We start from the raw sequence: 27,479 nt of genomic DNA on the forward strand, positions 1-27,479 counted from the left end.
CAATACACAGCTTAGCAAAGCAAAACAACGGCTATGATAGCATCAAGTATACATTAAACTATTGGGCAGGGACAGATGTATGCCAGCTAGACGTTGCTACTGCTGATATTCTGCAAAACGGCACGGACTTTTGACGCACAAATCCTGTGTCGCTCTAGACCGAACGGAAGTTACACATGACTTACTTCCCCTGAACAGCACACACAGATAACCACATCATGTGTTTGGTTGCAACCCAAGTTAAGATGTTGCGAATAGAATCAAGGCATGGGAAAGTTGGCCGGTGAGCAGACAAATCGACTGACGAACGCTGACAACTTTTAAATTATGCTTATCACGGGGTCACATGCGCAGGAAGCATGCGCAACTTTTCTGTCGTCTGCACAGTCTTGGCACCACAGCATTTCCGTTCGGTCGAGAACGACAGAGTTTTACCTTGTTAATGTATTAGACTTGAGAGCACGTTAGGCCCGCCCACTTTAATCTTGACGAGTGCCTGTGATATTTAGCGAACAGCTTGATTTGACATATTACGGTAGTCGATCGTTACACTGGGACAGATTGCACAGACAACCTCCAATATTTAATTCACAAACCAAGGTTCCCATCGTGAAAATCGATTACACCAAAATGGTTTGTACAGTGTTCCTTACCGTTACAACGTCCGTCAGCACGTCTGCAGGTATTGCCGGCACAGTTAGCTGGACAGCTCTGTTGACAGTGGTTAACACCCCAAAAGCCTACCTTGCAATCTGTAATGATGTTCGAAAAATATACAATTCCAACAACAGCAGCAACAACAACAGCAACAACTCGTTTTGTTGTGTGTACATTTACATCTACGTGTCAAATGCATTTAAATGATACATTATAAGAATTATCGGGCTTCTGCACGTATGGTACTAAGGGACACAGACACACACATACACACACACACACCCCCCACACACACACACACACACACACACACACACACACACACGCATACACACATACACACACATACGCACGCACGCACACACACACGCACGCACGCACACATACACACATGCACACACACACACACACACACACACACACACACACACACACACACACACACACACACACACACACACACACACACACACACAGAATCCCAGCAGTTATATCCGATTATATAGTCTTTAATATACATAGACTGTTGCTTCCGAATGAAATCAAACACAGGAACATAAATATGTTGACATCGGCACAATTATCTTGTGAAATGTATTTGTATACAGATTCAAACCCACATGTTTTACTTTCAAGTGGCAATGTTAGGACCTAAAGACAACGAAAAGAAGGCGAAAAAATGACACACTGCCACTGGAACTTGAACTGAGTGATATGTAATACATTCCTGTATACAACTCTCCTGTGTTCACTTTCAAGTGAATAACTATCGTTCTGATATCATTTTAAAGTGAAGCTAAAGAAACCTGGTATCGGCACTGCTGTGCATCTCCTATGATCTCAATGGTATCAAGGCACGGGTCATAGAGATCAATTTAGATCTAGATCTATTTCCGGTTGTGTTATTTTCCTTCCACCATTCCTCGATGGAAAAGAGTTCGTGTTGTTTTTGTTTTAATTTTTGTCTTTGTCGTTGATCATTGTATACACAAATTACACAAACGTCATCTTGTGAGGGACCAAAAAATATTGAAACTCTCGGATGATTTTTTTGTGTGGTATCAACCTCGACCTACGGTCTCGGTTGATACCACAAAAAAATCATCCTCGAGTTTCAATATTTTTCGGTCCCTCACTCGATGACGTTGTGTAATCTCTATGGACTTACTTGTACAGTCTCCGTTAGTATTATCACATCCGCTTTCACAGTTGGCGTGGCAAATACATGTATTTCCAAAGAATCCGGACTTGCATCCTGAAATGCATTGAAAAATGTCGTGAACATTGCAACTTATGTAAAAGAAAAAGATTGAAGAAGATACGCAATGTTTTTTTTTAATTTAATTTAAATTATTCTTTAGGTTTGTTTAATTCAAAAATAAGCAGTTCCAGTCTAAATCTGTCCAACCACATCTTTCTTTCTTTATTTGATGTTTAACGTCGTTTTCAACCATTCAAGGTTATATCGCGACGGTCCAACCACATTCAATCATATGAACAACAACAACAACAACAACTACAACAACAACGACAACAACAACGACACCAACATCAATAAAAGGCAAAGGTCCTAGATCTCAGTACTGAGATCAGTGTTCAGCCAATCCGACACACGGGGACTGTACAGTGCTACTTATTAGGCGTATTTAGTACAGGCTTTTTTCAACCAATCACATTCGTTTCGTGCCATGCAAGGAAGTGCTGCATTACAAATGTTGCGTACACGTCATTTCTGGTTGGCGTTAAAACGAAGTTCACACCAAAAACACAAACGACTTTCGTTGATTTGGCGATTCTACGAATCTACTTTCGTTGACTTTGTAATCATGGTTTGGTTATTTCTGTATGGAAGCCTTTAATCTATTGGATATAGGTTACCTGATCGTTATTTTAACTGTTCATATCTTCCTACTTTAAGGTCTGGAGTGGACGCTAAAGTCGATCTTTCACTGCATTTCTGTAGCATACATTTGCCTAGGTTGCGCTTGGGAAAATCAAAGATGGCGGCCCGGAGCCGGTTGCCGCTTCACGACTTTAGAGTTCTATTTCTTCCCTAATATAAATAGAATACTTATATTTATAGGGCAGACCTTGATTTGTGAACTGTCTCACTTTGAACAGTTATACTTTGTATGAGTAGAGCTTCGGGTTACAAATAATCGCACATAACACACATCGCACATCGCGCTTTTTCTGCGAACAAAACTTCTCTGCTGGCGTCAGTCTAAACCGCGACAGTTTTTAACACGCACTGTTGAGTTTCGTTGCGCGCGCGCATCCCAGCGGGCAAGAGAAAATGAGGTGGTGAAGAGAAAGTGGTGGGCTTTATTCTTGTCTCTAAATCTAGCTAGTATCACAGTCTCCAGTACTATGTTGACAGGTACCACCAGCACACTCGGCGGGGCATACCCCACGACAAAGATGGGGGCCATAAAAGCCGGCCTTGCAGCCTGTATTGATTTTTAAAGAAAAGGTTAGGGTTAGGGTAAGGAATAGGGTTAACCCTAACCCTAATTATAAAATAAATGTAACCTAATGTGCACTTGAATCCATGCATGTCATATCAATTGAACTACTACATTCCAGAACTGTACACAATTCCGTGCTTTGGTATTAAAACACTCGTAGCCCTAACTCATCTCTCTCTCTCTCTGGTTCTCTCTCTCTCTCTCTCTCTCTCTCTCTCTCTCTCTCTCTCTCTCTCTCTCTCTCTCTCTCTCTCTCTCTCTCTCTCTCTCTCTCTCTCTCTCTCTCTCTCTCTCTCTCTCTCTCTCTCTCTCTCTCACACAATTTACTTCACCCTAAACAATCGGGTTTTAGAGCTAACCATTCCTGCCATACTGCCTTAGTATCTCTTGTTGATCACACTGGGCGAAAAGTCACGTTTTGGCACTATAACGTGGCATATAACATGAAACATGAAGTTAATCAACTGAATTTTGTGGTATTATACCTGTGCGATTCACATCAAGTTAGAAAAACTGCCGTAACGCAATAAAATCCCTGGGATTTTAACGGGTTGCAAAACACGGTAAAACATCGAGTTTTGGTGTCTGTGTTTTGGACGTTTTCGCTACGTTAACGCACGGCGATTCACGTCGTGTTAAACGCGTTTCAGCAGTGCGCAAAACACCACAAAACCTATGGAGTTACGATACGTTTTTCTGGTTTCTAAAACTTGATGTTAGAGTGTTGTTTTGATGGATTATTCTGCGTTTTCATCAGCCTGGTGCCGAACCCCGGCCGCCTCTCGGCGAGTCTGCAGAATCAGACCACGGACCTACATTCTACTGGATGGCTGTCTCAGTGCGCGCTATCTCTCTGGCCTTGTCTGGCAGTGAGAGAAATGAGGTCAAACCAACTGCTAGGGACCGATCACATCCGGTTTCAATTCCACCATGGCTGCACAGTTCTGCAAAAACTTCAACGTCGACGACATTCTTCGGGTAAAATGAAAGCTATTACTATGTTTTCCGCGTATAACTTATGAACTGTTGATTTTATAATATTGAAAATCTTCTTGCTTACGTTTTTTGTTCTCCCTGTCGCCGTAAATACTCGCTTTGTCGACTGTAAGTTGTGCAACAGATCTACACTTGCAGACTTTCCTACTCCTACTGAGGCTACTCTACTAAGCTAGTAGTTTGCAAACTTTGGCTTGTTTGTGTTCTCATTAATAGCCTTTTTGTTTTCAATTCGTATAACAACTATGAATATTTCATAGACGTTTTTTTTCCCCTCACAGGACGAGGATGAATTCGATCTGACAAAAGTATCGCTGACAATGCAGAAGGAACTTGAAGCTGAACACCCCCTGCAGAAGGTGAGTGTTTACATTGACATTTGAAGCTATTTAATGATAGAGTACCAAGGTTTATACTGTTGTTGGTTTGAAAATGTGTAAATATATAAACAGGGGTTAGGCCTATAGTCTAATGAAGACATTTTTTTTTAATGTTTAGTATGAATTTGTGATTCCAGTTAACGCTGCAGCAAGTTGACAAAGCGTGTGTGCTGCTGGCTGAGAAATGTGTATCAACAGATGCAAGAAATTTCTTCCAAAGTGGTTCAAGTAAGTATTAATACTGTGTGAATTGATACACATGTGGAGATCTGCTGCGCGCTGCTATTTGGAAAAGTTCTGAATGTTGAGCATTAATTTTATACATACATACAGGTACATGTACATAACATGGACATTTTGTGTTTTTCTAACGCAAAGTCAACTTCTTTTATTACTTATGTATGTATTTGTCTTTTGTCTTTTTAAAAAGGGCCAGCCATTCTGGAGACTACAACATTCCTGTTCAATTGCCTGGGTAAGCGTACCAAGTTCCCCACCACTGCAAGGGAAAAGGCATGGTCAGCCTTCCATGTTGCATACCAACAAAACATGCTATACATCAAAGCAGTCACTGGATAAGCGCAAGCATCCATGTGGCTGTGCTTTCATCTGTTTGAATTGCTGTTGGATGTAAATTACCCCATTACACCTCAGGCTCAGGAGAATGAAGCACAGGAGGAAGAAGAGTCTCTATCTGAGAATGTGAAAGATGTAGTTTGCTACATTGGCGGCAGTGTTGTCCAGAAGCTGAAGCAAAGGTGCTTACGCTTGAAATCAAGTGAAGAAAAAGAGGAAATGTTGAAGTGTTTGAAACATTTTGTGCAAAATGATGAAGATGAAGCGAGTGTTCTGACAACTGCACTAAACAGAGGGGGTCTGGTGTTTCTGCAGCAAAACTCAAAAGACTTTTTTTGCCTGCTAGAAAGAAAAGCACGGTCTGTGTTCCAAACAAACACCCAGCAGGAGTTCAGTGCCATGTGCGGTCAAAGTCAAGAAGTCTTCACATTGTTTCAAGACATGACATCAGAATGTGAAGTGAGTGAGGAGATGAAAGAGCTAATCTTTGTACAAATGGCACAACTTTTTTTTAAGATTAGGGTGCATCATGAATGCCGGAAGTTCCTAGACCAACACAAATATGACACGTGTATACCTGCCAAAGGCCTTCGAAAAGGTTTGAAGGTGAAGTGAAGCAGTTCTTAGAGTGAAGAGACTTCTTTCTTAGTTTGGAACTCGCTGCCGGCTGGCCTGCGTGACACACCAACTCTGCCTGTTTTTAAGGCGCTGTCACACTGTTGCGTATGGGAGAAACGTATGAGTTGGGTATGAAAATTCATAAAATATTTTTCATACGCACCAAAACCCCGCGAAAATATAAAATTGGGCGTATACATACCGTATCGATACTGTATTGAACCTATGCTACTCATATGCTATCAATACGCTAGCTGTACAACGTATGACCACAGTACTTGACCTATGAGTAACGTACCGCTATCGTACATCTAGGGTAATCAGCGTATGTCTCGCGCCGCGTACAATCCATACGCCAAAAATTTTTCAACATGCTGAAAAATGTATTTCCGTGACAGCATATATATGCCAGCGTGCTTGAAACGTATACAACCTATGCCTAACTTACCCCTAGCGTATACCAACGTACGTGTATGAGTTAAAATTTCATACGCAACTCGTACATTTCTCTCATACACAACAGTGTGACAGCACCATGTTTTGGGTTTTGTTTCATTTTAGTAAAAAAAAAAATTAGAACATTTCATGCTGTATTAGTGTTTTACTCACTTCACATTCTGATGTCATGAGGCCAAATAAAAAAATAGGTCTGTTTACGGTATCCCGACCGACCCTAATTTTTCGGCCCAACCCTAAACTTTTTTTTCGAAAAATGAAAAAAGAAAATAAAAAGAAAAAACAAATTGGGGGGGGGGGGGGGGTCTTTGTCGTAAAGTCGCTTTTTGGTGTCAAACCGGGGCGTACTTAGCTATATTGTAATAATTTTTGCCTTGTGAGGAAAGACGATAAAATTCCCTTCGTTTTAAAAAAACAATTGAACAAAATCGGACAGAAATGGACCAAACAAGACGGGGAAAATTTTTTTTTTAAATCCGACCGACCGACCCTATTGTTTTCGGCCATGTTACCGTAAACAGACCTATTTTTTTTATTTGGCCTGATTGTCTTGAAACAAAGTGAAGACTTCTTGACTTAGTGGTTCTCTTCATGCCTGCAGTTTTGTGTCATTGTCAGATTTGAAAGTTAGGTACATGTACTTTTGTCTAAAAGTTCCATGTTGTTTGCCTGTTGATGGATGAATGCTTGTGAATGTGTCCTTTCCCGCGCATTGAGTTTTGTAAAGATGTGCGCGTTATAATTGCCATTTATTTTTATTATTAGTTTCAGTATGATTTTGACAAGTGATTTCATGCCACTTGTGAAAGTTAAAGTGTGGAGAAGAACATTTTTTTGGGCTTTTTGTTTTTTTGGGGGGGGGGGGTCTTTTTTTGGGGGGGGGGGGGGAACTAACTTGCAAAATGTGTTCATTTGATTATGGTTATTGTTGATATAGGTTAAACAATTCTTGCGAAAAATAGTTAGAAGAATTAAACATTATTTTCTGTTTGATTTTTTAATGTGTGTTTGTCTGGTCTTTCTTGAAAAAATCTGAACAGTATTGTTTGTCTGTGGTCTTTCTTGAAAAAAAGCTGAACAGTTAGTATTGTTAGTATTGCGCACATACATGTATAAAAGTTCAAGATAAAAACCAAAGACTTGAAAAAGACAATTCTCACACGAGTTTATTAGGTGATTTCAAATATTGTCACAACTACATTGTGGTTAAGTACGACTAAATGAGCCTAATCTATGGGGCTTAGCCAACACTTAAAAGAAGTATACAACAATAAAAACACTAGACTTTTTCACTATAGCAAGTATCACACCACCATAATCTTCTTCTTCTTCTTTGTTCATGGGCTGAAACTCCCACGTTCACTCATGTTTTTGCACGAGTGGATTTTTACGTGTATGACCGTTTTTACTCCGCCATTTAGGCAGCCATACGCCGTTTTCGGGGGTACACCACCATAATAACAACATAGCACAATTAACCAGGACTGAAGATGACTTTCACTTATACATACATGAACATGTATGTTGAATACCATATTCCTTGAGCTTTCAACGGGTTTCAGCAATAACACACATGAAAACATTACAATAATAAAAAACTTCACAAACTTATTTTGTAAACTACAAGGTATCACCAAAACTTGTTTAGACACAATCATAAAAAGAAGCAGCAGTCCAAGAACAAGAACTAAGCTTGCAAAATCCAAACAATACACAAATAGCACAATCATTTATGCGAAAATATTTCAACAGCAGAACAATTTCTTTGGCTTTAAATTCTGATTATGTTTGTTTTATCTTATACAGGCAATACATGAATAACCTACATTAAAATATTTTTACATCAAAACCATCTCTTTTCATAGATCTACAGTTCATAAGAGACACCATACAGCATTAATCTTGACTGCACCACTGCTGGCTATGATGTCAAGTTTGTACCAGTTTTAATTTTTTCTAGCTTTCTTTTTGAGAGGACTTCTACACATTGGGATGGCCGGCTGCTGCTGTGGCCTGCTGTGGACATTGCCTTTAGGGGTGACGGTAAACGCCAGCTGACGCTGAAGCCTCAGAGACTTTTCCTGGTGGGCAAAGCGCAAGGCATTGGGATTTTCTGATGTGCGGCCCATTGCCCTGTCTTCCAAAGTGCTCCTCAATAGGATCTTGACAGAATTTGTTTGACAGTAAAAACCTGACTCCGTTAGTCAGCAAAAACCTGGTGGCCTCTATGAACCCATTCACGGTCATCACAAGGCCTCTGTGTGTTTGATATGTCAAATACATCTTCGCCTTTTCAGCGCGGGAGAAGCCAGGCCTGTTTTCAACAGAGGCCTTCCACTGAAACAGGTATCCCAGGAAGTCTTCCTGCAGAAACCTGAAACGCTCATCATTTGCATCTGTGTATGGCCTGAGATCTGGTTTCCTCTTGTGTTCCGCCTCATGAAGATGCCGGGTGTTGAGGCAGTCGAAGAAACGGTCCATCAGCTTAACAAATGTGGCCGTTTCTTGGCATTCCAGCCCACCATAGGTCTGCATGGCAGCTGCCACTCTTGAACTCAGAGTCTGGGCAGCAAGGCGAACATTCATGACAGAGTGAGGATTCAGACGAATGTGTTGCAGTGTCAGGCCACTTCGTGCAACTCCCATCTCCATGTCTTGGTGGTAAAGTCGTGAAAAATGCTTCCACAAAATGTGATGGGCATTGTTCCACAAACATCTAGTGGAGGGGCCCTCTGCGCTGCTGGACAGATTGTTTCTCACTGTCTTAATCAAATGAGGGGGGTCGCTGATGAGAAAGATCCACCTTTCAGGGGTAAGGAGGTTCACAGTCCTGTAGACGACCTGGTCAGGGTCTCCCATCATCTGATATAGGCGTTGGTTGGGTGGAGCCTTGTCGCTGGTGCTCACAACCACTTTGAAGCCAGCCTCTTCAAGACAGGCCACTGCTTGCCAAAACAGCGAATATAGCTGATCTGCAGTGGCTGACTTTGTGGGAAAAAATCCCAAGCTCATTTTCAGGTTCGAATTGATGCCCACAGCATAAAATACTAGGGCATGAGTAGCCAGCTTTCTGTTCGGCTTCAGGCCACAATCCTTATCCGAGTGGACAAACCCCACCAATTGCCCACTTCTGGATTCGAACACCAAGTCTGATTTGATAGTCATCTCGTCATGTAACAAAACCACAAAGCGCTGGTTCTCTGGTAGTTGGCGGGCATATTTCTTCAGCTCGTCCACCACTTCAGGCTGAAATCCACTCTTAGACTCTGTTGCAGCTGTGTATTCTCTCAGAGTGGATTTACCAGGCAGTTTGAGAACTCCAGTCTTTCTCAATGTCTCATAAGCAGCTTCACTCTTTGAATGAATCAGGATAGCTAACCTGATCATCATGGGGTGCCAACGCATCCCATGTTCCTTTTTTTCAAACGCCTTCAGTTGTTCTTCCCAAAAAAGGCGTTGTAGAGGGTCTTGCAGGCTGCCCATGGCTTGTTGCAGATCGTTGTGCAAGTCCTCAGGCAGATCCACAGACTCACTTGGAATCCTGGCCTTGAATTCCTCAGCTTGTTTCACAAAATTCTTTTTTCTCTCAGCCTTAAACGCTTCCTTTAGCTGCTTCTTTGAAAGCCCACGGAGAGAGTCGTTAGGCTTAATAGCCTTTACAGTTTCATGGCGAGCAAGTTTTTCCTGTAGAATATCTTGTACTGACTGGCAAGATCTGCAATAACTCTTGTCCGTTTCTATCAACAGTTCACACTGCACAGACCGTACACAGGAAGTGTGCAGCATCTTTCCATCCTCGAAGGAATAGCGAATATGCTGGAAGTAGCCAGTCTTTCCATCAGGGTGGCCTGCAAACTGCTGAAGGGACGGATTGGTGATTCCAGGACACATCGCTTGGGCCTGCAGCTCCCTCAAAAAACTGCCAAGTTTCTTGGTTTCCAGATCAGCTTGCAAGTGGGCACCATGAATGTCAAGAACCTGCAAAACACAAAGATCAATGTTATTTTCTTTTACGGGAAATAAAGTGGGGCCACGGACCTACATTCTAATGGACTGAAGGCTAATGTGCCAAATCACACATTGTCTTGTAAGAAGGAAAAATCTTCATTTGTCACCTTTCTGCACTTTTTTGACTTTGAGTGCACAGCCACAATGGTCACAGACAAGATGCATCAAACAGATTTGAAAAAGACCCCAAACTGAACTTGTTATGACTATTTGTAACCCCTCTCACCTTTTTGACTTGGCCGTACCCAAGCCAAAAGGCTAAAAAAATCATAACTAATTTCATGTTGACTTTTTGGTGGGGTGGACCTATTGTTCCAGACTCGCCTTGATTACAGCAACACTAGTGCAGTGTCCAACAGCTTTTAAAATTTGCTTTGACCTCTTGACAAAGTGCATGTCAACAATCCCTGACTGTCTTGTAAGAAGGAAAAATCTTCATTTGTCACCTTTCTGCACTTTTTTGACTTTGAGTGCACAGCCACAATGGTCACAGACAAGATGCATCAAACAGATTTGAAAAAGACCCCAAACTGAACTTGTTTTGACTATTTGTAACCCCTCTCACCTTTTTGACTTGGCCGTACCCAAGCCAAAAGGCTAAAAAAATCATAACTAATTTCATGTTGACTTTTTGGTGGGGTGGACCTATTGTTCCAGACGCGCCTTGATTACAGCAACACTAGTGCAGTGTCCAACAGCTTTTAAAATTTGCTTTGACCTCTTGACAAAGTGCATGTCAACAATCCCTGACTGTCTTGTAAGAAGGAAAAATCTTCATTTGTCACCTTTCTGCACTTTTTTGACTTTGAGTGCACAGCCACAATGGTCACAGACAAGATGCATCAAACAGATTTGAAAAAGACCCCAAACCGAACTTGTTATGACTATTTGTAACCCCTCTCACCTTTTTGACTTGGCCGTACCCAAGCCAAAAGGCTAAAAAAATCATAACTAATTTCATGTTGACTTTTTGGTGGGGTGGACCTATTGTTCCAGACTCGCCTTGATTACAGCAACACTAGTGCAGTGTCCAACAGCTTTTAAAATTTGCTTTGACCTCTTGACAATGTACATGTCAACAATCCCCGACTATCCCTGAATGTCTTGTAAGAAGGAAAAATCTTCATTTGTCACCTTTCTGCACTTTTTTGACTTTGAGTGCACAGCCACAATGGTCACAGACAAGATGAATCAAACAGATTTGAAAAAGACCCTAAACTGAACTTGTTATGACTATTTGTAACCCCTCTCACCTTTTTGACTTGGCCGTACCCAACCCAAAAGGCTAAAAAAATCATAACTAATTTCATGTTGACTTTTTGGTGGGGTGGACCTATTGTTCCAGACTCGCCTTGATTACAGCAACACTAGTGCAGTGTCCAACAGCTTTTAAAATGTGTTTTGACCTCTTGACAATGTACATGTCAACAATCCCCGACTATCCTTGACTGTCTTGTAAGAAGGAAAAATCTTCATTTCTCCCCTTTCTCCACTTTTTTGTGTGCTTTCAATGCTTACAAATTAAAACAATGAATGCTAATTCACAAATTTCTGAGCATTAATTTAAAAACACTGCCACAGTTCACAAACACACCTTTACATCTGCAAGGAAATGTTGAGCTTCAATGACGACCAGAATTGACCACTGATCTTGACCGGATGACAGGCGCAGGCCTATCTGTAGCTGACTTGTGTTGCGTTGCAAAATCACCCAACCGGCTGGCAGTGACTTGACGGCATCATTGGACAGGTCTTCAAATGATGTGTAGCACACTCTTTCAGGCACAGGCGGTGGCTCCCTGGCAGTCTGGGAAAATAACAACACAACAGATAAACATACTGACCCCAATTTTTTAAAATATATATATGTTACCATAAACAGACATTTGTTTTGGCCTAATTTAATTAATCTTAGTTCATTCTTAACTCAATGTTGAGGGCAGGATAGTGCTCTCGGTACCTATAGGGTGATGGTCTACAGGTTGAAAGGTACCCGGTTCCATTCTAGCCTCGGCGTGACCACAGCTAGAGGCGCCCAACTTGATATCTGTTAAATTGTGATACCCCCCCCCCCCCCCCAGAAATACCACAGCAAAGTAACATATATACTTACTGGTTGTGGTCTTGTGGTCTTTCTTGTTTCAATGGACTTTCGTGGCATCCAGTGGACCGGCAAGCTTCCTTGATGGGGCTGAAAAGAAAGAAGTTACAAGTGGCTTGTTTCAATTCTGACCAAATATATATCATTATATTTCATAAAGGGTGCAAACATGTGGAGACCCACTTAGCCATCCATGTAAAAAATGTGTAGGCCTAAAACACAAGCCCATGCACTGATGCAGTGATGCACATACTGTGACATTGTGTCACAAACAAATGGGGTAAACAACTACAAGTTTGCAATAAAAACAACATAAAAGCATTAAACTCACCTCGCTTTAAGTCTTTCTCCTCGAAATGACGAGAACAGATGCAAGCTTTTTCAGGATTGAAGCTGGAATCGCACCGGTCGATAACACGAATCAACTCTGCTCGCCATTTGTCAGCACTTGGAGACTTTCCAGCCTTTGGAATGCTCAAAAAAGAAAGGCCTCTGCACTTTCCTGCCGTTGTATGGCACCCGACAATGCAACAGTTCCTGTTAGATGGCATCGCTAATATCAATTTTGGAAAAAAAGGACAAAACTGGATGAAAAATTCTACGGCCCCAGCAATCTCATTACTCTGAAAGGGGAGCCGGAAGTGGCTGGTCCCCAGGTTTCGAAGTTGACCGATATTCCCACTAAAGTGACCTAGATCCTGAGACAGCCATCCAGTAGAATGTAGGTCCGTGATCAGACGATTATCGGCTTCCTCTCTCTCTCTTTCTCTCTCAGCACGGTCACACACACACACACACACACACACACACACACACACACACACACACACACACACACACATATATATATATATATATATATATATATATATATATATATACACACACACACATTGCACCGGCATACATCACACACACACACACACACCGTCACACACACATTCACACCGTCACTGCACACACACATTATAACTGACATATATAATGACACACAAACGGTACACACAGGCACACGCACAGGCACACACTGTGCACACACACGCACACACTGGGACACACAAACATACACACACACACACATGCACGCGCGCGCGCGGCGCACACTATGGGCACACACACTCGCACACACACACACACACACACACACACACACACACACACACACACACACACACACACACACCTTTTTTGATATCTCTTATTTTCTCCATAAGAGCCTTGTAAGTGCACAAGAGGAGATACAGTACGAATAGCCCGTGCGTTGAGCAGAGAAAGTAGGTCATTTTAAACTGACAATTTTTGGCCAGCCAGATAAGAGTTTGTCTCTATTCCTTAGCAAACCTCCGGTACCGAGCGAGTTAATCATTTTCACATGTGTTGCTGAGGCGAGCTTTGCTGGCCCTGAGAAAGCCCACTGACCACAGACAGAGAGGCCTTTGTTCTAGTTCCCCCCCCCCCCTCCCCAATAGGCCGAGAGGGTGGCTAATTGACTGGACTTTACTCTCCATGTATCTGCAGGAAGTGACTCGAGTTGGAGATTTTAGGATTTTCATTGCCCTTCCTTTTTATATTTAGTCAAGTTTTGACTAAATATTTTAACATCGAGGGGGAATCGAAACGAGGGTCGTGGTGTATGTGCGTGTGTGCGTGTGTGCGTGTGTGTGTGTAGAGCGATTCAGACTAAACTACTGGACCGATCTTTATGAAATTTGACATGAGAGTTCCTGGGTATGAAATCCCCATACGTTTTTTTCATTTTTTTGATAAATGTCTTTGATGACGTCATATCCGGCTTTTCGTGAAAGTTGAGGCGGCACTGTCACGCCCTCATTTTTCAACCAAATTGGTTGAAATTTTGGTCAAGTAATCTTCGACGAAGCCCGGGGTTCGGTATTGCATTTCAGCTTGGTGGCTTAAAAATTAAGTAATGACTTTGGTCATTAAAAATCGGAAAATTGTAAAAAAAAATAAAAATTTATAAAACGATCCAAATTTACGTTTATCTTATTCTCCATCATTTGCTGATTCCAAAAACATATAAATATGTTATATTCGGATTAAAAACAAGCTCTGAAAATTAAATATATAAAATTATTATCAAAATTAAATTGTCCAAATCAATTTAAAAACACTTTCATCTTATTCCTTGTCGGTTCCTGATTCCAAAAACATATAGATATGATATGTTTGGATTAAAAACACGCTCAGAAAGTTAAAACGAAGAGAGGTACAGAAAAGCGTGTTATCCTTCTCAGCGCAACTACTACCCCGCTCTTCTTGTCAATTTCACTGCCTTTGCCATGAGCGGTGGACTGACGATGCTACGAGTATACGGTCTTGCTGAAAAATGGCATTGCGTTCACTTTCATTCTGTGAGTTCGACAGCTACTTGACTAAATATTGTATTTTCGCCTTACGCGACTTGTCTTATAATGTTTTAATCACATCGTTTTTGGATGCAACACATAATGTCCTTTTTATATTTAGTCAAGTTTTGACTAAATATTTTAACATCGAGGGGGAATCGAAACGAGGGTCGTGGTGTATGTGTGTGTGTGTGTGTGTGTGTGTGTGTGTGTGTGTGTGTGTGTGTGTGTGTGTGTGTGTGTGTGTGTGTGTGTGTGTGCGTGCGTGCGTGCGTGCGTGCGTGTAGAGCGATTTAGACCAAACTACTGGGCCAATCTTTATGAAATTTTACATGAAAGTTCCTGGGATTGATATCCCCGAATGTTTTTCTCTTTTTTTCGATAAATGTCTTTGATGACGTCATTTCCGGATTTTTGTGTGAAAGTTGAGGCGGCACTGTCACGCTCTCATTTTTCAACCAAATTGGTTGAAATTTTGGTCAAGTAGTCTTCGACGAAGCCCGGACTTCGGTATTGCATTTCAGCGTGATGGCTTAAAAATTAATTAATGACTTTGGTCATTAAAAATCTGAAAATTGTAAAAAAAAATAAAAAAATTATAAAACGATCCAAATTTACGTTTATCTTATTCTCCATTATTTTCTGATTCCAAAAACATATAAATATGTTATATTTGAATTAAAAACAAGCTCTGAAAATTAAAAATATAAAAATTATTATCAAAATTACATTTTCCAAATCAATTTAAAAACACTTTCATCTTATTCCTTGTCGGTTCCTGATTCCAAAAACATATAGATATGATATGTTTGGATTAAAAACACGCTCAGAAAGTTAAAACGAAGAGAGGTATAGAAAAGCGTGCTATCCTTCTGAGCGCAACTACTAAACCGCTCTTCTTGTCAATTTCACTGCCTGAACGGTGGACTGACGATGCTATGAGTATACGGTCTTGCTGAAAAATTGCATTGCGTTCAGTTTCATTCTGTGAGTTCGACAGCTACTTGACTAAATATTGTATTTTCGCCTTACGCGACTTGTTACATTTAGTCAAGTTTTGACTAAATGATTTAACGCAGAGGGGGGAATCGAGATGAGGGTCGTGGTGTATGTGTGTCTGTGTGTCTGTGTGTGTGTGTGTAGAGCGATTCAGACTAAACTACTGGACCGATCTTTATGAAATTTGACATGAGAGTTCCTGGGTATGAAATCCCCAGACGTTTTTTTCATTTTTTCGATAAATGTCTTTTATGACGACATATTCGACTTTTCGTGAAAGTTGAGTCGGCACTGTCACTCTCTCATTTTTCAACCAAATTGGTTGAAATTTTGGTCAAATAATCTTCGACGAAGCCCGGACTTCGGTATTGCATTTCAGATTGGTGGCATAAAAATTAATTAATGACTTTGGTCATTAAAAATAAGTTCTGAAAATTAAAAATATAAAAATTATTATCAAAATTAAATTGTCGAAATCAATTTAAACACACTTTCATCTTATTCCATGTTGGTTCCTGATTCCAAAAACATATAGATATGATATGTTTGGATTAAAAACACGCTCAGAAAGTTAAAACGAAGAGTGGTACAGAAAAGCGTGCTATCCTTCTCAGCGCAAGTACTACCCCGCTCTTCTTGTCAATTTCACTGCCTTTGCCGTGCGCGGTGGACTGACGATGCTACGAGTATACGGTCTTGTTGCGTTGCATTGCGTTCAGTTTCATTCTGTGAGTTTGACAGCTACTTGAGTAAATGTTGTATTTTCGCCTTACGCGACTTGTTACATTTAGTCAAGTTTTGACTAAATGTTTTAACATAGAGGGGGAATCGAGACGAGGGTCGTGGTGTATGTGTGTGTGTGTGTGTGTGTGTGTGTGTGTGTGTGTGTGTGTGTGTGTGTGTGTGTGTGTGTGTGTGTGCGTGTGTGTGTAGAGCGATTCAGAGTAAACTACTGGACCGATCTTTATGAAATTTGACATGAGAGTTCCTGGGTATGATATCCCCGGATGTTTTTTTTTCATTTTTTCGATAAATGTCTTTGATGACGTCATATCCGGCTTTTTGTAAATGTTGAGCCGGCACTGTCACACCCTCATTTTGTAATCAAATTGATTGAAATTTTGGCCAAGAAATCTTCGACGAAGGCCAAACTTTGGTATTGCATTTCAGCTTGGTGGCTTAAAAATTAATTAATGACTTTGGTCATTAAAAATCTGAAAATTGTAATTAAAATTATTTTTTTATAAAACCATCCAAATTTACGTTCATCTTATTCTTCATAATTTTCTGATTCCAAAAACATATAAATATGTTATATTCGGATTAAAAACAAGGTCTGAAAATTAAAAATATAAAAATTATTATCAAAATTAAATTTCCGAAATCGATTTAAAAACAATTTCATCTTATTCCTTGTCGGTTCTTGATTCCAAAAACATATAGATATAATATGTTTGGATTAAAAACACGCTCAGAAAGTTCAAACGAAGAGAGGTACCGAAAAGCGTGCTATGTAGCACAGCGAAACCACTACCGCGCTGAACAGGCTCGTCAGTTTAGTAATTTCGCCTTACGCGACTTGTTACATTCAGTCAAGTTTTGACTAAATGTTTTAACATTGAGGGGGAAATCGAGACGAGTGTCGTGGTGTATGTGTGTCTGTGTGCGTGTGTGTGTGTAGAGCGATTCAGAGTAAACTACTGGACCGATCTTTATGAAATTTGACATGAGAGTTCCTGTGAATGATATCGGACATATTTTTCTTTTTTCGATAAATACCTTTGATGACGTCATATCCGGCTTTTTCTAAAAGTTGAGGCAGCACTGTCACACCCTCATTTTTCAATCAAATTGATTGAAATTTTGGCCAAGCAATTTTTGACGAAGGCCGGACTTCGGCATTGCGTTTCAGCTTGGTGGCTTAAAAATTAATTAATGACTTTGATCATTAAAAATCTGAAAATTGTAAAAAAAAAATAAAAAATTATAAAACGATCCAAATTTACGTTCATCTTATTCTTCATCCTTTTCTGATTCCAAAAACATATAAATATGTTATATTTGGATTAAAAACAAGCTCTGAAAATTAAAAAATTAAAAATTATGATCAAAGTTAAATTTTCGAAATCAATTTAAAAACACTTTCATCTCATTCCTTGTCGGTTCCTGATTCCAAAAACATATAGATATGACATGTTTGGATTAAAAACACGCTCAGAAAGTTAAAACGAAGAGAGGTACAGAAAAGCGTGCTATCCTTCTCAGCGCAACTACTACCCCGCTCTTCTTGTCAATTTCACTGCCTTTGCCATGAGCGGTGGACTGACGATGCTACGAGTATACGGTCTTGTTGAAAAATTGCATTGCGTTCCGTTTCATTCTGTGAGTTTGACAGCTTGACTAAATGTTGTATTTTCGCCTTACGCGACTTGTTTGTTAGATTTAGTCGGTCTGGTGCGTGTGGTTTGAATGCCGTCCTGATAAATGTCTTTTAAAAACACATTCACAGTAACATCTTCGACGCAGACACAGACAGTTAGGAAGGGCTCCTCATATGGACCACTTTTTATATTTAGTCAAGTTTTGACTAAATATTTTAACATCGAGGGGGAATCGAAACGAGGGTCGTGGTGTATGTGTGTGCGTGTGTGCGTGCGTGTGTGCGTGCGTGCGTGTAGAACGATTCAGACTAAACTACTGGACCTATCTTTATGAAATTTGACATGAGAGTTCCTGGCAATGATATCCCCGAACGTTTATTTCCTTTTATTGATAAATGTCTTTGATGACGTCATATCCTCATATCCGGCTTTTCGTGAAAGTTGAGGCGGCACTGTCACGCTCTAATTTTTCAACTAAATTGGTTGAAATTTTGGTCAAGTAGTCTTCGACGAAGCCCGGATTTCGGTATTGCATTTCAGCTTGGTGGCTTAAAATTTAATTAATGACTTTGGTCATTAAAAATCTGAAAATCGTAAAAAAATTTATTTTTTTCTAAAACGATCCAAATTTACGTTCATCTTATTCTCCATCATTTGCTGATTCCAAAAACATATAAATATCTTATATTCGGATTAAAAACAAGCTCTGAAAATTAGATATATAAAAATTATGATCAAAATTAAATTTTTGAAATCAATTTAAAAACACTTTCATCTTATTCCTTGTCGGTTCCTGATTCCAAAAACATATAGATATGATATGTTTGGATTAAAAACACGCTCAGAAAGTTAAAACAAAGAGAGGTACAGAAAAGCGTGCTATCCTTCTCAGCGCAAGTACTACCCCGCTCTTCCTGTCAATTTCACTGCCTTTGCCGTGCGCGGTGGACTGACGATGCTACGAGTATGCGGTCTTGTTGCGTTGCGTTCAGTTTCATTCTGTGAGTTCGACAGCGACTTGACTAAATGTTGTATTTTCGCCTTACGCGACTTGTTACATTTAGTCAAGTTATGACTAAATGTTTTAACATCGAGGGGGGAATCGAGACGAGGGTCGTGGTGTGTGTGTGTGTGCGTGCGTGCGTGTGTGTAGAGCGATTCAGACCAAACTACTGGACCGATCTTTATGAAATTTGACATGAGAGTTCCTGGGATTGATATCCCCGAACGTTTTTTTCGTTTTTTTGATAAATGTCTTTGATGACGTCATATCCGGCTTTTCGTGAAAGTTGAGGCGGCACTGTCACGCTCTCATTTTTCAACCAAATTGGTTGAAATTTTCGTCAAGTAGTCTTCGACGAAGCCCGGACTTCGGTATTGCATTTCAGCTTGGTGGCTTAAAAATTAATTAATGACTTTGGTCATTAAAAATCTGAAAATTGTAAAAAAAAAAATTTTTTATAAAACGATCCAAATTTACGTTTATCTTATTCTTCATCATTTTCTGATTCCAAAAACATATAAATATGTTATATTTAGATTAAAAACAAGCTCTGAAAATTAAAAATATAAAAATTATTATCAAAATTAAATTGTCGAAATCAATTTAAAAATACTTTCATCTTATTCCCTGTCGGTTCCTGATTCCAAAAACATATAGATATGATATGTTTGGATTAAAAACACGCTCAGGAAGTTAAAACGAAGTGAGGTACAGAAAAGCGTGCTATCCTTCTCAGCGCAACTATACTAAACCGCTCTTCTTGTCAATTTCACTGCCTTTGCCATGAGCGGTGGACTGACGATGCTACGAGTATACGGTCTTGCTGAAAAATTGCATTGCGTTCCGTTTCATTCTGTGAGTTCGACAGCTACTTGACTAAATGTTGTATTTTCGCCTTACGCGACTTGTTGTTTCATGCTGATAACTAGCTTGTTTTCTTGCGAAGAGTTTTATTTTGTGTTTGGTAGTCCTTCTCTCAATCAATATGAGGCTTATATCGCGCGTATTCCGTGGGTACAGTTCTAAGCGCAGGGATTTAAAAAAAATAATTATGCAATTTATATCGCGCACATATTCAAGGCGCAGGGATTTATTTATGCCGTGTGAGATGGAATTTGTTTACACAATACATCACGCATTCACATCGGCCAGCAGATCGCAGCCATTTCGGCGCACATCCTACTTTTCACGATCACGGCCTATCTCTCTTAGGTTAACCGTTAGGCCTAATTAGAGTGAAATAGCTTTGATAGACATTCAGGAAAAATTAAATACAGTCAAAATCACAAATGGTCCATAATAGGAGCCTGGGCGCCTAATATGGACTAGTGAAGCGGCCTTCACAAATCACTGTAAAAAGCCCCCTATACTTCAAAATAACATGATACAGCTCAGTGTACAAGTCAGACTAATTTTAATATGCTTTAGATTGATCTATTTCAAGTCGGGTTGATGAGAGCATTATTTGAAGAACACCAGGAAACTAAAGAAGCTTATCAAAAACAGAGTAAAAATAAGTGAAATTATCAACTTCCACGAAAAGAAGACTTTTTTTTTTTTAAATCTCGAAGACTAGTTATAGGTTATTTCCAGCAAGCTTCTTAATGAATTAATGAAAATAGCCTTTAGCTTTTTTTTCTTCGATTTGTTGAAGGTGGTCCATATTAGGGGACTCGCACATACTTTGAGATTTTGCTATTATTTTTTGTTTGCAGTAGAAACTCGGGGTCAACACTGCTAAAATGTAACAAATGCGGTCTTAGCTGTCATATATGGTAATTTTTGTGTGATAAAAGCTTTGGCTGTGGACAGAAACGAGTCCGTTTTAGGCGGCAAATTTAGAGTGAACGCTGCCAAACTGAATGAAAAAAATTAGAAAAAGCCTAACGGTTTTGAGATTTGTGTTTCTGCAACTGTTTTGACATGTGCAAGTTATCCAGAGAGGGTGAATACAGCGAACAAAACTTTTTTTGAGCGCTCTAGCACCGTTAGTTTTTCAGAACAGGAGGTGGTCCATAATTATTAGGAGCCGGTCCATATTAGGAGCCCTTCCCCCATATCTACGTGAAGCTACCACCGCTCGGCTTTACACACACACACTTTTAATTATTATTTTATTATTATTATGGGGAGCTTATATAGCGCGAACCACAACTGTGCTCTCCGCGCTTTACATATTAATTTCTGCCGTTTGAAATAGAATTTTTTACAGACAGACAGACAAACAGACATTTTTTACACACAATATAAAACGCATTCACATCGACCAGCAAACTTCAAGCCATTAGGCGAACATTCACCTTTCACGGCCTATTATTCCAAGTCAAACGGGTATTTGGTGGACATTTTTATCTATGCCTATACAATTTTGCCAGGAAAGACCCTTTTGTCAATCGTGGGATCTTTAACGTGCACACCCCAATGTAGTGTACACGAAGGGACCTCGGTTTTTCGTCTCATCCGAAAGACTATTAGTTGCTTTTGGCACACGGCCTCATCATCTGAACTTGAAACAACTACAAAACACAACAACAACAGCATGGTCAAGTTGTGCCTGTCGGGTACTTGTCCGTCTCCATTTTTTTTTAGATCAGTGGCCTGTGCCGGTGTAACATGAAATTTTTACTCCACGAAAAATTTACTCTGGAGTAAATATTTCGTACGAAATTCTTACTCCGAGTACACTTTTCGTACGAGAAAAGAACTCCCCAAGGCACGAAAAAATTACTCCCTCCACGAAATTTTTACTCCCCATTTTATTTTACTTCCAGTAAAAATATCGTACGCAAAAATGGGATGCGGGCGAAGGGATAATGCCAATAAGTGATCTCGCGCACACGAATGTCGCGCTACCCTCCTTCCACCCCTTCCACCACCAAGACTAACAGGGGACAAGGGAGTAAAAATTTCGTACACCTGGCATGGGAGGTTAAATTGCTCGTGTTGGGGTGAAGTACTGAATTTATTCGTTATTTATTCGTGAGGGGAGTAACATTTGTGTACGAAATGTTTACTCGGAACTCACCTTCTTGGGGAGTAATTTTCTCGTGCAATGGGGGAGTGCTTTTTTTCGTAAAGGGAGTAACTTTTTCGAACGAAATGTTTACTCCGGAGTAAAAATCTCGTGGGAGTAATTTTCTCGTGTTACACCGGCGATAGTTTGGTAAAGTCGCGCAGACCGCGCATGCGCCATGTGCAGTAAAATGTTATTATCGAAAATGGCGGATAAATCTAACTCGTGCTAAGAAACGTTTCAAAACCAAGCTTTATGGACGTTTTTATGACTACGTACTCCAGCAGACATCAACTTGTGGTCGACGTGTGTGGGTTTTGCTCAAAATACGTAAGTATTCGTCAGCCGTTTGGCTTCTCGAATTAAGTTTCAACTTTGTCTCTGTCTCGAACCACAGGCGGAAGGTATCGTTCACTGGACCACTACTTTCTATGACTCGTATGAGTATGAAAGTAGTCTAGTGGTCCAGTGGACGATACCTTCCGCCTGTGCTCGAACCAAAATACTAAGCTTACCAGTTACCACACTGTCATACTCATAGTCATAGTGATAGCACTGATACATTTGTACAGGTAAACATGGCTGTTTGCTGAAAATCAGTCTTTGTGAAAAATTGTAATGATGTCTCTGAAGTTTGATTCAGTCCCTAATTCATTCAGTGATTCATTTTGATGGGACGTCAACCCATGGTGAGGCTCAGTAATAATAATATTTGATCGTATTCTGCCGGTGCCATTGCCAACTGCCATGGTTGTTCTTGTGTGCACTAATTAGTAATTTACTAGCAATAGGAGTTCGAGTTCTACTATAGTAGTATTTTACTAAAACATTACTACTAGTACTCCCGGCCGGGTCATACCTAAGACTGTAAAATTGGCAATCTAGTGGCTGCTCCGCCTGGCGTCTGGCATTATGGGGTTAGTGCTAGGACTGGTTGGTCCGGTGTCAGAATAATGTGACTAGGTGAGACATGAAGCCTGTGTTGCGACTTCTGTCTTGTGTGTGGCGCACGTTAAATGTCAAAGCAGCACCGCCCTGATATGGCCCTTCGTGGTCGGCTGGGCGTTAAGCAAACAAACAAACAAACTACTAGTACTAAATACTACTGCTACTACTAGCTTTAAACAAGCTATGGTTTGAATGACCAGCTAAATGCTAATACTAGTAATAGTAAATAAGTACATTATTTTTGCATCAGCGAGGTATACATACATTTAACGAAGTGGATTCACAGCGCGCGGCGCGTTGTGCAGCGTTGCGATTTACAACGCGCTGCGATTCATGACGCGCGATGTATTCTGCCGATACATTTCCTTCACAATCGCAAAGTTTACAACAGCTACATCTATCTGATCTATTTGAGAAATAAAACTGTCAATAAAGCAAAAAACAGAGCTGAGCCATTCTCTCTCTCTCACTCTTTCAACTGAATTCACCAGTATATCGCCGCGTCGATGTTGAACAATCCTTCTCATTGCGGTCAATGCGCATGCGCCAATCTTGGACTTACAAAAATGCGACTCTTTGACCGATCGAACCATGGGTTAGGGTAAGGGTTAGGTTGTTCACGACCTGATTAATCTCCCCATGTTAGCGCATGCGCATTGACCGCAATGAGAAGGATTGTTCAGGCAGAGTTTTCAGTTTGTGACACCGGCCTTGAATACTTGGCAGTCATACTCATATCACTACATGTCATTGCAATGGCTTCTACTATATATGGAAAGGAGCTGAGTTTTTAAACTGGGATGACGTTTTTAAACAATTATCCGAGTACAGTGCCGCGGAACTGTTAATCGGTGTCACACCAGTTAACACTTCAGCAGCCATTTTGGAATTCGCGCATGCGCAGATCATTTTTTCAGCGTGGGTTTTTTTTCCAGTTGATTTGAACGCGTATATAATTATATTCAGTCTGCATAAAGTGCAATTTTGTAGTCTTGCAGCCCTGAAGTTGCTTTTGCGTGTCCAAAGAAAGAGTGTAAAATGTTGCTGATAATCATGCATACATGTACAAAAATAAAGCGCATCAACAATCTGCGCTGGTGAGAGCAATAGCCGCGCTCTGGGAATCGCTGCGCTGCACAACGTGCCGCGCTCTGTGAATTGCCGCGCTGCACAGCGCTGCGCTCTGTGAATCGCTTGCCTAAATTTAAATATTTTATTAAAAAAAATACCGCATGGTTTTGCTTGACCAAATCATTTATCAGCTAACAATATGCTTTTATTTCAGTTGGACCTGACTTGAGCATGGTTCCGTTGTCTCCGCAACAACAGCTTGGTTGCTCAAGAATTGCAGGCATGTCCAGTTTGCAGCATGTGCAGGCTGACCCCGCTGAGTGTGAAGATCTGATGGCTGATCTAGACACAACATAAGCTGCTTGACACTATTCCAAGGTAAGCAAGAAGCTTTGAAAATAGTTACTTAGTAAGTGTACATTTTTGTGGGTGAACCATCAGTAACCGTCTCCCCCCCCCCCCCCTCGACACCCCCACCCACACATACAAACACGCACACAAACTTGGGTTTGTACTACAACTATTAGTATTAACTACTCTTCATAAATGAGTTATGTAATTCATCAGAGGTTTGAAGTCATTATGGTTTTGCAAATTAGTAAGAGACTATGTGGGTGCATGGATTCAGTAATGCGCAATTAATACATGCAATACTCCTGCTGGTGAGTTCACTACAAACAGGTACTACATTAGAACTGATCTATGTTATTTGTTAATGAGGATGATTAATCGTAATCTCACTGTCAAACTGTCATGATACTATTGCCATTGACAGTGCTAGATCACTTCATAAAGTTATTTTAGTAAGTAATCATATGATATTGATAATTTTGATATAGTGATTTACTGACGGTGACAATGACATGTTATCTTCATACTATTCAAGGTACAAGATGCTAAAAGTGCAGATATCAAGGGCTTGGGATTTCGGCTCCTGGAGATGCTACTTGTTCTCTTTTGTGAGTACCGGTACATGTATACTGGGTGTTTTCTCAGGATTTGTCCGCTGTCAGTGTGAGATTTTTATTGTGGTACAGTGGAACCCCCCTGTTAAGACCCCCCAATTTAAGACTCCCTCCTTTTAAAGACCTTGTTTTCTCAGACTTTCTGTTCATAACCTCTGTAAAATTACCCCCCTTTTAAGACTCCCTCCTTTTTAAGACTGAATTTTCTCAGATTATTGGAGGTCTTAAAAGGGGTGTTCCACTGTATAACCTGTTTTTCTAGTTTCATGGTTTAGCCACGACTCACTTTGAATGAGGGTCATCTGCCAGGCATTTAGCTGATTATCTGATAGTGATAAGTGATATTTATTTATTTATTTTTTCATTTTTCATTACTTTATTGTCCCATTGCTGGGAAATTCGGGTCGCTTCCTCCCAGTGGAAAGCTAGCGGCAACGGAGTCGCGCTACCCAGGTGTCTGCGTGTTTAGGTGTATTCAGCCACCTGCACTTATGGCAGAATGACCAAGATCTTTAACGTGCCATTGTGGTGACACGGGGGTGGGAGATGGATACCGTCTCTGGGTCTGCACATAAAGTTGACCCGTGTCCGTCCCGGCCCGGATTCGAACCAGCGACCTCTCGATCACAAGTCCAGTGCTCTACCACCTGAGCTAATTTGCTATTTATAAATTACAGTTGCAGTAAACTAACACTGTCGCACAAAGCATGTGACTTTTTTTTTTTTTAAAACAGATTTGTTTGAAATCATGTGAGCTCTGTCCACATGATGTGTTGTTTGAATCTGACAGTGATTGTATGAATTTTTTATACATGTATTGTTGTCACGCGCTTTGAACTTCTGATAAGGCGCTTTATAAATGCCTGTTATTATTATTATTATTATAAATAGATACACACTTGTAAACTTATGTTAGTTTTCACACGGGAGCATGAAGGAATGTGCCTTTATGAGGAATGTATAGTGGCTTGCAATATTGAATTTGAGCCCTGGATGTTTGCAGTTATATAATATATAAGCACAGCTCAGTTTTCTTGAGGGTTCCGTGAGAACAGTGAAATTCTCCTTTGAGGACTGAAAAATATCTTGGATAATTGGTCTTAATTGGGGTGGGGGGGGGGGGATTTAAAACATAAGTACATTCACATGTGTTTTTCATTTTCACTGTGTTAAGGTGGGGAGGTCCTTCTCTACTTCTTTCTTTGTTTTCCCATTGACATATTTTTGTTCTTGTCTATATTTTTTACATAGGTTCACCATTAGCTGCTGTCCTCATCCCCAGCCGACTGTTTCCGCTGAAGCCGTGAAGGATACTTCTTCATGTAGGCGTGGACATCTTTTTCGTCGCCATGCAAGGCTTCCAGTACCATATACTTTTGTGAATACTCTGGGGACCTGTCATCGACTTTGGAAGGACGCTTTATTTTATAACACTTTGTACCCCATCTATGTTGACCAAGATTTTTTAAGCCGAGACCAGCTGTGCTGCAGCAGGTCATTCAGAATTGTAGAAACTGTGTATCAACAGGCTAGAATGCTGGTGTTAGATCAACGTTACAGGAAGCGACTGAAGCTAACCGTCTAAGCAGGATGCGGATATGTGCCGAATGAGAACAGATGAAATGTACATAGTGACTGTGTGTACGGATATATATCCATACCTGGTCAGATAGAGCCATATGAGTGGGTACGGATACCCCCCGCGAGTTAGGGGGAGTCCCATATTGGTTGGGACGAGAAAGAATTTACCCGATGCTACCCAGCATGTCGTAAGAGGCGACTAACGGTTCTGTTTCTCCTTTTACCCTTGTTAAGTGTTTCTTGTATAGAATATAGTCAATGTTTGTAAAGATTTTAGTCAAGCAGTATGTAAGGAATGTTACGTCCTTTGTACTGGAAACTTGCATTCTCCCAGTAAGGTCATATATTGTACTACGTTGCAAGCCCCTGGAGCAATTTTTGGCTCACGTAAGTGTAGCCTATGCGATGGTAAACTTTGTCTGTCTGTGCGTGCGTGCGTGCGTATGTATGTATGTATGTATGTATGTATGTCTGTGGTAGAAACTTTAACATTTTTGGCTAAACACCGAAATACTCATTTCACGTGGTTAATTTTCAAGCACCATCTTCAAATTATTGAAGCAATGATCAACATTGTGTCGGCATGTGTGTAGTTAAAGCGTGTATCCAAAGAAAACGGGTGGTGGTGGGTTTTGAAGGGGTACAAGCAGTTGACTGGTTTGTGTCGTGTTTGGCATGCAGACGGCAGGTCAGGTGTCAAGATCAGGTCAGGGGTCGCGCGAAGGATTGTGGTCCAGTTCTCACCTCGCCGATTCGCCGGGGAAGACGATTTCATGTTGTTCGGTTTCTAAGCTCCAGAAAAGTAGATAAAGAAGATACCAAAAAGAGATTTCCTACAATTTGATCTGCACAGCGTGTTTCCAATGTCCACGCGAGGAAGAGCTGTCGAAAG

General features: G+C 40.5%; 1 protein-coding gene and 1 long non-coding RNA gene across 2 annotated transcripts; one reads left to right on the forward strand and one right to left on the reverse strand.

The window, feature by feature from the left end:
- Nucleotides 1-8,182: 8,182 nt before the first annotated feature.
- Nucleotides 8,183-12,320, reverse strand: LOC138955463 (uncharacterized). Its single transcript, XM_070327066.1, has 3 exons — nt 12,273-12,320; nt 11,754-11,966; nt 8,183-10,129 (listed from the first exon to the last, which is right to left on the reverse strand). Exons 1-3 carry the CDS (start codon nt 12,318-12,320, stop codon nt 8,183-8,185), a joined length of 2,208 nt encoding a protein of 735 aa, XP_070183167.1.
- Nucleotides 12,321-21,617: 9,297 nt separating this feature from the next.
- On the forward strand, nt 21,618-24,988 carry LOC138955468 (uncharacterized). The gene is made up of 3 exons (XR_011452240.1): nt 21,618-22,352; nt 24,256-24,419; nt 24,928-24,988. It is a non-coding gene; the product is annotated as an uncharacterized lncRNA (long non-coding RNA).
- The last annotated feature ends 2,491 nt before the right edge of the window (nt 24,989-27,479 follow it).

Source organism: Littorina saxatilis, unplaced genomic scaffold, assembly GCF_037325665.1.
Source record: "Littorina saxatilis isolate snail1 unplaced genomic scaffold, US_GU_Lsax_2.0 scaffold_190, whole genome shotgun sequence".
NCBI lineage: Eukaryota > Metazoa > Mollusca > Gastropoda > Littorinimorpha > Littorinidae > Littorina > Littorina saxatilis.